Genomic DNA, 12,664 nt, shown 5'->3' with positions numbered 1-12,664 from the left:
TCTCCCACCCCAGTCCCTAGTAGTCACTATTCTACTCTCTGCTTCTACCAGCTCAAATTTTCAAGATTCCACACATAAGTGAGATCATGCAGTATTTATCTTTCTGTGCCTGGCTTATTTCACTTAGTGTAATATCCTCTAGGTTTGTCCATGTTGTCACAAATGAAAGGATTTCCTTCTTTTTTTAAAGCTGAATAGTATTCTGTTGTGCATACATACCACATTTTCTTTATCTATTCATCCACTGGTGGACACTTAGTTGATTCCATATCTTGGTTAATGTGAAGAATGCTGCAATGAATTTGAGAGCAAAGGTATGCCTTCAACGTATTGATTTCAATTCCTTTGGATATATACCTGGAATTGGGATTGCTAGATCATATGGTAATTCTGTTTTTAACTTTTTGAGGAACCACTTACTGTTTTTCATAATGGCTGTACTAATTTACATTCCCACTAACAGTATGCAAGGGTTCCCTTTTCTCTATACCCTCACCAACACTTGTTATCTTTCCCGTTTTTGAAAGTAGCCATCCTAACAAGTACGAGGTGATATCTCATTGTGGTTTTGATTTGCCTTTCTGTGATGATTAGCGATGTTGGACATTATTTTTTTATATCCCTGTTGGCCACTTGTTTGTCGTCTTTTGAAAATATTTATTCAGATCCTTTGCTCATTTTTAATTTTTTTTTTACATTTATTTTAAATTTTTTTAGTTTTAATTTTCATGGGTACATAGTAGGTATATATATTTGTGGGGCACATGGGATGTTTTGATACAGGCATGCAATGTGTAATAATCACATCATGGAGAATGGGGTATCCATCCCCTCAAGCATTAAACCTTTGTGTTACAAATATTCCCATTATACTCTTTTAGTTATTTTTACTTATACAATTAAATTATTATTAACTATAGTCAGCATGTTTTGCTATCAAATACTAGGTCTTATTCATTCATTCAAGCTATTTTAATTGAGTTATTAGTTTTCTTTCTAGTGAGTTGTTTGAGTTCCTTACATATTTTGGATATTAACCTGTTATCAGATATACTGTTTGCAAATATTTTCTCCCATTCTGTAGATTGTCTCTCTTTGTTGATTATTTCCTTTGCTGTGCAGAAGCTTTTTAGTTTAGTGCAATTCTATTTGTCTAGTTTTGCTTATGCTTTTGGGGTCATATCCAAAAATTTATTGTCTAGACCAATGTCAAGAAGCTTTTAAATTATGTTTTCTTCTAGTAGTTTTGCAGTTTCAGGCCTTATGTTTAAGTATTTAATCCATTTTGAGTTTTTTTTAAATATAGTATAAGGGTCCAATTTCATTCTTCTGCATGTGGATATCCAGTTTTCCCAACACCATTAATTTTTTTAACTTTCTTTCTTTCTTTCTTTCTTTCTTTCTTTCTTTCTTTCTTTCTTCTTTCTTCTTTCCTTCTTTCCCTTTTTTATGAATAGAGATGGGGTCTCACTATATTGCCAAGGCTGGTCTCAAACTCCTGGGCTCAAGTAATCCACCTGCCTCGGGCTCCCAAAGTGCTGGGATTACAGGCATGAGCACCATGCCTGGCCCCCAAAATCATTTATTGAAGAGACTGCTGTTTCCCCATTGGTGCCTTTGTTAAAGATCAATTGACCATAAATGTGTAGATTTATTTCTGGACTCTTATTCTGTTTCCTTAGTCTATATGTCTTTTTTATGCCATTACCATGCTGTTTTGGTTACTATCTCTCTGCAGTATAATTTGAAGTCGGGTAACATAATTCCTCCAGTTTTGTTCTTTTTGTTCAGGATGGCCCCTGGCTATTCTGTGCCTTTTGTGGTTCCATGTGTATGTTAGTATTTTTTATTATTATTGCTGTGAAAAATGTCCTTGGAATTTTGATAGGGATTGTATTGGCTCTGTAGATCACTTTGGGTAGCATGGACATTTTAACAATATTGTGTGTTCTTTTTTATTAACCTAGCAAATAGCATGATCTAGAGCAGGTCTATAATCATCACAATTTTTAAATAGTGATGAGCATAACTGATCTTATGAGATATTTGCAACAGCTATAATGTGATATGAAAATATTTTTGATATATGTTGGTGAGAAAGTTGCAGACACTGATAATAAGACTGTAATTTGTTGACTACATTCAATTAGAAATGAATAAAAATAAAGGTGTAATTTTTCCCATCAAAGTCCAAAGAGCACCCCTAAATTCTATTCACAGAACCTCAGGGGAGGAAATCTTGTACCAGAGAGTCCATTAATTAGTATAAAGGACGTAAGAAATAATATTTCATTGGTGAAATGAATTCTGTTAAACATATGTGCAATGGCTAGAAATTTTGTCCATGTATGAAGGTACATGCTTGCATGAATAAAAGATAAAAATCTGGCAAGCCAGCCCAACAGTTCAGCATGTTCTGGAATGGCATCTAGGCCTCAGACTTTGTGTGATCCTATATAGAGCCAGCTTGCTAGATGTCCCTAGTGATAATAAATGTTATTTTCAGCCACTACATGTTGGGGGTAATTTGTAACACAGCAATAAATAAATAAAATAAATAAATAGTATCACGTAATAGAAGATTTTCCTGTTCCAACCAGAAGATAGGTTGATCCTGTTACCATAATATTAGGCCAACTATTTCATGTGGATTTTTTATGCAAAGGACTTGCTGGAGTTCCTAAAGATCAGAGCATGTATTAGGTTGGTGCAAAAGTAACTGCAGTTTTTGTCATTGCTTTTAATGGCAAAAACCGCAATTACTTTTGCACCAACCTATACTTGACCCACTTTACAAGGAAAGACTGTGTGACTGTTTTGGTCCCTGATTGCTAATAACTGTATGTGTCGTAGAATTCAGTCTGACAATTACTTTCATTTTAATATTCTACCTAGTAAGGAGGTTGTAGGAGAGGTGACTTATGGCCCTCGCCTACCTCTAATATTCAGACGCTTCCTAAATCTACCAAAAACAACGAGTTTAGGTCCATTTGCAAAGCCCTAGGTAATCTGACTTTTATCTACCTCTCTGAACTTACCTCTCCCCACCTACCCTCACTTCTGTCCAGCAACTCTGGTTGTATTCATTTGCTGGGATGCCATAGCAAAGTATCACAAATTGAGTGGTTTAAATACCAGAAATGTGTTGCCTCATACTTCTGGAGGCAGGGTTTGTTCCTTATCAGGGTCTCATTCTGTCGCCCAGGCAGGAGTGCAGTGGCACAATCATGGCTCACTGCAGTCTCGACCTCCTGGGGTCAGGTGATCCTCCCACCTCAGCCTCCCAGGTAGCTGGGACCACAGGCATGCATCACCACGCCCGGCTAATTTTTGTATTTTTTGTAGAGATGGGGTTTCACCATGTTGCCCAGGCTGGTCCCAAACTCCTGGGCTCAAGCTATCCACTCACGTCAGCCTCTCACATTGCCGGGATTATAGGTGTGAGCCACCACATCTGCCTGGGTTTGTTCCTTTTGGGGGCTGTGAGGAAGAATCTGTTCCATGCCTGTCTCCTATCTTCTGGTGGTTTGCTGGCTATCTTTGGCATTCCTTGGCTTATAGAAGCATCACCCTGATCTCTACCTTCATCTTTATATGGTGTTCTCCCCATGTGCATGTTTGCATTCAAACATTCTCCGTGTTTTTAGCCAGGCACAGTGCCTCACACCTGTAATCATGGCTACTCGCAAGGCTGACGCAGGAAGATTGCTTGAGGCTAGGAGTTCGAGACCAGTCTGGATGATCTAGGAAGACCCTGTCTCTGAAAAAATTTAAAAAATAAATAAATAAATAAGTAAAAAAAACTTGCCCCCTTTTTATAAGGACACAGTCATATTGGATTAGGAGCCTACCCTACTCCAGTATGACCTCATCTTAACTAATTGCATCTATAAGGTACCTATTTTCTTTTTTCTTTTTCTTTTTCTTTTTTCTTTTTTTGAGATAGAGTCTTGCTCTGTCACCCAGGCTGGAGTGCAGTGGTGCGATCTCAGCTCACTGCAGCCTCCACCTCCCGGGTTCAAGCAATTCCTGTGTCTCAGCCTTCCGAGTAGCTGGGACTACAGGCACGCACCACCATGCCCGGCTAATTTTTGTATTTTTAGTAGAGATGGGGTTTCACCATGTTGGCCATGACTGGTCTTGAACTCCTGACCTCACTTGATCAGCCCACCTCAACCTCCCATAGTGCTAGGATTACAGGCATGAGCCACTGCACCCAGCCAGTTCCCTATTTTCAAATAAGGTCATATTCTAGGGCACTAGAGGTTATGTCTTCAACATATGAATTTTTGGGGAGACACAATTCAACATATAACTCTTGCCTTCTTGCTGTTCCTCTAGCACACTAAGCTGATTTTCATTTCAGGTCCTTTGTACATGGCAAGTCTTTCTGTCTAGAACCCTAAAGAAGCCTGGCTGTTCCCGTCTCAGCATACACATGTTATCTCATATGCCACCTTCTCAAAAAGGACTTCCCTGATCACTCTATTTAAAATAGCCTCTCCAGATACGTTTGTCAGCTTGCTCCTTTCTGCCTGTGGATGCCAACAAAGAAGCATCATTAAAGTCTCTCTTCTCCCTTCCGTCGTGTCTAAGTCAGAGTCTCCTAAAGAGCCCGAATAGCTGAGGAAGCTCTTCATTGGAGAGTTGAGGTTTGAAACAACCGACGAGAGCCTGAGGAGCCATTTTGAGCGATGGGGAATGCTCACAGACTGTGCGGTAATGAGAGATCCAAACACCAAGCGCTCCAGGGGCTTTGGGTTTGTTACATACACCACTGTGGAGGAGGTGGATGCAGCCACGAATGCAAGGCCACACAAGGTGGATGGAAAAGTTGTGGAACCAAGGAGAACTGTCTCAAGAGAAGATTATCAAAGACCGGGTGCCCACTTAACTGTGAAAAAGATATTTGTTGGTGGCATTAAAGAAAACACTGAAAAACATCAGCTAAGAGATTATTTTGAACAGCATGGAAAAATGGAAGTGATTGAAATCATGACTGAGGCAGTGGCAAGAAAAGGGGCTTTGCCTTTGTAACCTTTGACGACCATGACTCCATGGATAAGATTGTCATTCCGAAATACCATACTGTGAATGGCCACAACTGTGAAGTTAGGAAAGCCCTGTCAAAGCAAGAGATGGCTAGTGCTTCTTCCAGCCAAAGAGGTCAAAGTGGTTCTGGAAACTTTGGTGGTGGTTGTGGAGGTGGTTTCTGTGGGAATGACAACTTTGGTCATGGAGGAAACGTCAGTGGTCGTGGTGGCTTTGGTGGCAGCCATGGTGGTGGTGGATATGGTGGCAGTGGGGATGGCTATAATGGATTTGGTAATGATGGAAGCAATTTGGAGGTGGTGGAAGCTACAATGATTTTGGCAATTACAACAGTCAGTCTTCAAATTTTGGACCCGTGAAGGGAGGAAACTTTGGGGCAGAAGCTCTGGCCCCTATGGTGGTGGAGGCCAATACTTTGCCAAACCACCAAACCACAGTGGCTATGGTGGTTCCAGTAGCAGCAGTAGCTATGGCAGTGGCAGAAGATGTTAATTAGGAAACAGAGCTTAGCAGGAGAGGAGAGCCAGAGAAGTGACAGGGAAGCTGCAGTTTGCAACAGATTCGTGAACTCAGCCAAGCACAGTGGTGACAGGGCCTAGCTGCTACAAAGAAGACATATTTTAGACAAATATTCATGTGTATGGGCAAAAAACTTGAGGACTGTATTTGTGACTAATTGTGTAACAGGTTATTTTAGTTTCTGTTCTGTGGAAAGTGTAAAGCATTTCAACAAAGGGTTTTAATGTAGATTTTTTTCCTTGCACCCATATTGTTGATTGCTAAATGTAATAGTCTGATCGTGACGCTGAATAAATGTCTTTTTTTTTTTTTAATGTGCTGTGTAAAGTTAGTCTACTCTGAAGCCATCTTGGTAAATTTCCCCAGCAGTGTGAAGTTGGAATTCCTTCAGGGTGATGCCAGGTTCTATTTGGAATTTACATACAACCTGCTTGGGTGGAGAAGCCATTGTCTTCAGAAACCTTGGTGTAATTGAATTGATAGTTACTGTTGTGACCTGAAGTTCACCATTAAAAGGGACTACCCAAGCAAAATCATGGAATTATTGGTTATAAAAATGATTGTTGGCACATCCTATGCAATATATCTAAATTGAATAATGGTACCAGATAAAATTATAGATGGGAATGAAGCTTGTGTATCATCTATTATCATGTGTAATCAATAAACAATTTAATTCTCTTGAATGAAATGACAACTCTATGGATTTGGGGCTGGCAGAGATTTGGACTTTCCTTACCCACTACCCCTGATTATGTTGAATGCTTCTATCACAATTCAAGTTCAAAGCTCTACCAGGAATAGAAACTAGCTGCTGGCTAATGCTGCTCCATAAACCCACAGATATGAAGTGTTTGGGCGGCCTTTTAAAAATGACCATATCAGAAAGCATTTTAATGAGCATAAAGATAGGCTTCCATTAAAGGAAAAAAATAAAATAAAATAGCCTCTCTACCTCACACACATCATTCCCTACTCCCTTTCCTGTTTCAGTTTTCTTCATAGCACTCATTACTACCTGAAATACTTTTATTTTCAGTTGTTTTTATCTGTCCCTCCCACCAGAATATAAGTTCCTTGAGGACAAGAAACTTGTTCGTCTTACTTACTTCTGTATCATTAGCTCCTAACATAATGCCTGTTCAAAATTAAATATTTAATAAATGTTGAATGAACATTGAATGAACACTCACTTTGTTCTCCAACTGAGTCTCTAAAAAATCCAGTAGAATCAAGTTTCCACTGAGAAAATACAGCTTATTTCAAACTCCTAAAGACATTCATTTTCCCCCTTTGAAATAAACTACACCTATCTAAGAGACCAATTATAAAACAATAAAATACTCCTCTCTCCCACAGTTGCCTTTTTTCTCTCTTCTTGTACTACCAGGAAACTACTTAATGGTAGCAAAAATCAGAGTGAAGAGAGGTTAGTTCCAAGACAGAAACACATTGTCAATCTTTACTCAAAGATTGTCCATCACCTGCTCTCTCTCCAGCCTGGCTAGCTCTTTTCAGGCCCGATAGGCACACATTAATGGGCCTGGCTGGACCACCTATGAGACAGAAAAGGGTGATCCCTTCCATTAGATTAACAGGCTCAGAAAAGACTAGGGAACTAAGCTGACGCCTTTTTTTTTTTTTTTTTTTTTGAGGCGGAGTCTGGCTCTGTCACCCAGGCCTAAGTGCAGTGGTGCGATCTCAGCTCATTGCAACTTCCACCTCCCAGGTTCAAGCAATTCTCGAGCCTCAGCCTCCCGAGTAGCTGGGACTACAGGGACTACAGGTATTAACCACGTCTGGCTAATTTTTGTATTTTTAGTAGAGACGGGGTTTCACCATGTTAGCCAGGCTGATCATGAACTCCTGACCTCAGGTCATCCACCCGCCTTGACCTCCCCAAAGTGCTGGAATTATAGGCGTGAGCCACTGCACACAGCCTAAGCTGATTTCCTCTTCTTCTTTTTTTTTTTTTTTGAGACAGAGTCTTGTTCTGTCACGCAGGCTGGAGTGCAATGGCGTAATCTCAGCTTACTGCAACCTCCACCCCCTGGGTTCAAGCGATTCTCCTGCCTCAGCCTCCTGAGTAGCTGAGATCACAGGCGTGCCACCACCATGCCCAGCTAATTTTTATATTTTTAGTAGAGGCGGGTTTCACCATGTTGGCCAGGCAGGTCTTGAACTCCTGACCTCGTGATCCGCCCACCTCGGCCTCCCAAAGTGCTGGGATTACAGGTGTGAGCCACCGCGCCCAGCCCTAAACTGACTTCTAGCTGAGATTTCTGAATGTAAGAGCTTTAAGTCAGAGCAATGGCTGTTTTGTTCCTCAGAGGTTTTTCAAAAGAGAATTGTCCACTTCGAGTTCTGACCTGCCTGAAAATTGAGTGGTGAACCTAATGACCTCCTGCCTGCTGCCTCCCAGCTCTTATATGACTTATGACAATTACTAAGACAAATTGATATCTAAACAAAGTCTCTTGGGGATTTTTGATTATTGTTTGCTTTCATATCTTCTGAATGATCAAAAGAGGACTCTAACAGGAACCTTTGATGTTTATCCAAGTAAATTCAGGTTTTTCCTGCAATAACGAAAGTAAGCTTGTTTGTGGTTTGTGAAGATTTAAGCAAAGGAGGAGAGAAAAGTTGATTTTTAAAAACTGTTTCGTAAAAGACAAATCTTTAAATGAACACAAGAAAGAATTTAATTTAACAATTTTCTGAGATCAGGTTCCAACTTTTTTCTATTTAATCTTTTTCCAAACCTGCTTAAGTCAGTAGTTTTTAAGCCCTTGTGAGTTGCAGACACCTTAGGACAAAGCATCTCAAATTTAATATGGGTATGAACCACCTGGTGGTCCTACTAAAATGAAAATTCTGATTCAGTAGGTCAGGGGAGGGCGTTGTTGGATGGATCAAATGCATCTCCAAGCTTCCCCACTTGGGCACCCACTTTGGCTTCAGCCCACCTCCAAATGCCCAATGCACTCCTGTTTTTCAAAGTCCACTGCTGCAGTATCCCATTCTAACTATTAATTCTTGTCAGATGCCCCTGCTACAAATCTTTCTGTTTTTACCTCACCTTCAAGTTTACCTCTCTTAGGTGTGTTTCTCTCTGGACCCTACTCTCAGTGAAAATATAATGAGCAACAGGTGATCGTGGGTTGATGAGTTATTTCTCTTTCTCCCTTGGACAGAAGACCAAGTCCACTCATCCCTCCACCACCACAAGGTAACAATGGAATTTAACTATAGCTTTCAGGAACAAAGCTTTTCTCAAAGGAAAAATTCCAAATGGTAAAATTTTTCTGCCTTATAACACACTAATGGAAAGGCTATTTTTTAGTGGTTTGGAGAGGAGGAATAGAATTTCTAATTTCTCAGAAAAAAAATCCATACAACCTACCTAGGTAACTGCCAATCTGACCTGCTTACACTCTGCTCTGCCTCTCATCTGCTCTGGTCCCATTAAAAGCAACATTGTCTTATTTTAGAAATGGAACCATGAAACTGTTAAATGACCAGTTATTTCATGGTTATGTCCAAAGTGGTTGAAATTCCAAAGTAAGGGAAGCAACCAATTTATCTTTTCCTTTTCTTTTTTCTTTTTTTTTTTTTACTGAGAGACCTTGATGACCCATGGTTAACAGCTTCTAAGCAGCGTCCAAAGTCTTAACCATGAAAATATTTTTCTTAACTGCAAAGAGGGCTCAGTCTTCAAAATTCAAATTGTCTCATCTTGTACTCTCCGGAAGGGAGGGCAAATATTTGCATTCTGTTCTGGGAGAGGTCCCTTCCGCTAAGAATGTGTTAAGTGCTCCTAATACAACAAAGGAAAAGGATTTTTTTTAAAGCAGTTGCATTTCCTTATTTAAAAGGCCAATCATTTACACACTGCTTTACTTGCAACCGAAATAGTTCCAATGCATTTATCCACAGCACATTATGCTGATGGTAGGGACTGTACATTGTCAACCTTTAGCTCTGAAAACTTGTGACTTTATCTTCTTCTTCTTCTTTTTTTTTTTCTCGAGACGGAGTCTCGCTTTGTCACCCAGGCTGGAGTGCAGTGGCGTGATCTCAGCTCACTGCAACCTCCGCCTCCAGGGCTCAAGCAATTCTCCTGCCTCAGCCTCGCAGGTAGTTAGCTGGGATTACAGGTGCCCACCACCATGCCTGGCTAATTTTTTGTATTTTTAGTAGAGATGGGGTTTTACCACGTTGGCCAGGCTGGTCTCAAACTCCTGAGCTCAAGTGACTCGCCCGCCTCAGCCTCCCAAAATGCTGGGATTACAGGTGTGAGCCACTGCACCCGGCCTATCTTCTTTCCCAGGCAGAGTAGTCAGTTCAGAGCCAGTAAATATGGTTGCAGGAACGTCTTTTCTTTACCATCTGTATTACTTTCCTATTGCTGCTATAACAAATTACTATAAACTTGGTGGCTTAAAGCAACACACACTTATCATTATCTTATGGTTCTGGTTGTCATAATTCTGCATTGGGTCTCAGTGGGTTAAAATTAAGGTGCTGACAGGGCTGCATTCCTTTCTGGAGGCTCTGGGGGAGAAGTTCCAGCCCACATTCCTTGGCTCCTGGCTTCGTTTCTCTATCTTCAAAGTCAGTAAGAGTGGGTCATGTTCTCATATCTCGTCACTCTGACTTCTGTGTCCCTCTTCCATTTTTAAGGATCCTTGTGATTACATTAGGCCATCCATAGAATCCATAATAATCTCCCTGCTTTGGGGTCAGCTGATTAGCAATCTTAATTCCACCTTCATTCCCCTTTGCCATGCAAGGTAACGTATTCACAGGCTTAGGATGTGGACATCTTTAGGGGGCTATTATTCTGCCTACCACACCATCACATGACAAATGTTTATTGAACATCTACTGTGCATAGAGAGCTTTGTGCTCTGCCTTAAGGAGCAATCTGGATAAGAGAGGACTTGCTCAGAAAAGGGTAAATAACAAAGGGAGGTTTCACAGGCTATGAGAGAGGTAAGAAGATGAGGAACTCATGCTATGTCATGCTATAAAAATTGGAAGACAGTGTGGTATGATGACTGAGGTGGTCAGAGAAGACTTCCTGGAAGAGGCAGAGCTTAATCGGTCTTCAAGAAAAGGCAAGAGTTGAATATTGTTTCTGAGCTGAATAAGTCTCACATATACACTTTTGAGGGCAGATTTCCAAAGTAGCAGATGTAACATGAAAGTACTCATTGCTATTCTAGTGATGTCTCCATGATAATTACTGGCCTAAAAATCACTGTTATACATACCAGCTCATTTGATGCTCACCACAGCCCTGTGATGGAAGTAGGGAGAACAGGGAACTACATAAACCTTTCCATCATTGAGTCCCCAGGCCCCTTTCCAGGCCTAGGGCCACCCCCAGTGTTCTTTCTTCCTTGTGGCCATGGGGATACCACCTGTTTTCTCCTTTGGTAATTACTCCCCAAGCCTAGCTGCAGAATGAGACACAAACTCTGCACCTTCCCAGTTTCTTGCTACTATTGAAGCCAAGCACACAGGCTCATTTAAAATTTGCTAAACTCTGGAGAAAACAGGGTAAAACCGACAGACATAAGGTAGTGATAAAAGTTTCATAATCTTACAAAGTTTGTATAATAATGGTCTCTGATCTATAGTTTCTGCTCCCCTTTTCAATAGCAAAAGAAAGTACCATTGAGTTTAGGTCCTCTGCTTTTATTTTTTTAGGGCTCATCATCATCATTATTATAGCAAGCAACTATGGAGTGCTTTTTATATGTCAGGCAGTGTTCTCATTGCTTTCCATACTTTAACTCATTTAATTCTTATAACAACCCATTTTATGGATAATGAGGCAGGCTTCAAACCTAGGAAGACTGGCTCTGGAATCTATTTCTAACCAGTACACCATACTGCTCTACCATCTCTTCCGTACCACCACTTTGCCTTCTGCCTGTCAATATAGGCTACAATTTGAACACTTTCTCCATGAGGGATCAGTACATTAGGTTACAGATGAAGAAACTGAGGCTGAGCAAAGTTAGACTTTTCCAAGGCAGCATTAATAGTGAGTGGGGAGCTGGAGGTCAAATCCAGCTCCATCATACCATATTGCCTTTACGAGGTGCTACTTTGGTGAGGTCTGGTTCTGCTCCAACATAGTAAAAAGAATTGATTTCAAATAATTCCACATGTATCAGTCCCTCTTATCATTATGGGATGTTTCATTTTTGGACGCTGTAATCAAGACCAAATTAATACCTTTAAAGGCTCTAAGATTTAAAAGAAACGAATGGGCCGGGCGCGGTGGCTTACGCCTGTAATCCCAGCACTTTGGGAGGCCGAGGCGGGTGGATCACGAGGTCAGGAGATCGAGACCACAGTGAAACCCCGTCTCCACTAAAAACGCAAAAAAAATTAGCCGGGCGCGGTGGCGGGCGCCTGTAGTCCCAGCTACTGGGGAGGCTGAGGCAGCAGAATGGCGTGAACCCAGGAAGCGGAGCTTGCAGTGAGCCGAGATCGCGCCACTGCACTCCAGCCTGGGCAACAGAGCAAGACTCCGTCTTAAAAAAAAAAAAAATAAAAATAAATAAATAAATAAATAAACGAATGTCCTCCCAACACCATCCTCTATGGATTCAAATTAAATGTAATTATAAACAACAAAATAAGTAAAACAAACTATCATTTTCCCCATGACTACTTAAATTTTTGTTTTTGAAAACCAACCATCAAATTCTTTTGTAAATTCTTAAAATAATTCTCAAAACAATTTTTTCTGATGTCCTAAGCACATGTTTAAACTGTTAAGTAATTCAACACTCTCTGTTATATATTAATTCCTGGAAGAGGTGTACAAGAGTTGTAACTGTAAAGGCAAATTTGGGACAAATGAGAACAGACACAAGTGATCAGGGAGAAGACACAACATGCAGGTCAGGTAAGGGCTTTGTGTTTACAGTTTGCAAGACTCCACCTACCATGGGTGGGATCAACCGTCTACAGGAAATCTTTCCGAAAGACTGCAGTCTATGGTAAAACTGTGAATAAGTTACTGATGACATTTAAGTACTCCCTAGAGATCTCCAGGAAGCAACTTCAAATT

The 12,664-nt window shown here is 40.7% G+C and overlaps 1 protein-coding gene and 1 pseudogene across 1 annotated transcript in view; both read left to right on the top strand.

Annotated features, from left to right (window-relative positions):
• Window positions 1-4,505, top strand: part of XKRX (XK related X-linked) — a 40,792-nt gene extending 36,287 nt beyond the window's left edge. The window contains exon 4 of the mRNA XM_009439318.5: window positions 4,367-4,505. Within this exon, the coding sequence (XP_009437593.1) occupies window positions 4,367-4,406 (40 nt within the window). The 3' untranslated portion in view covers window positions 4,407-4,505. The remainder of the gene's footprint in view (window positions 1-4,366) is intronic.
• Window positions 4,405-5,660, top strand: LOC112206857 (heterogeneous nuclear ribonucleoprotein A1-like; annotated as a pseudogene).
• Window positions 5,661-12,664: the final 7,004 nt, after the last annotated feature.

Source organism: Pan troglodytes, chromosome X, assembly GCF_028858775.2.
Source record: "Pan troglodytes isolate AG18354 chromosome X, NHGRI_mPanTro3-v2.0_pri, whole genome shotgun sequence".
NCBI classification, from domain to species: domain Eukaryota; kingdom Metazoa; phylum Chordata; class Mammalia; order Primates; family Hominidae; genus Pan; species Pan troglodytes.
Note: the sequence above shows the minus strand (reverse complement) of the source record. Positions and strands in the feature narration are given on the sequence as shown.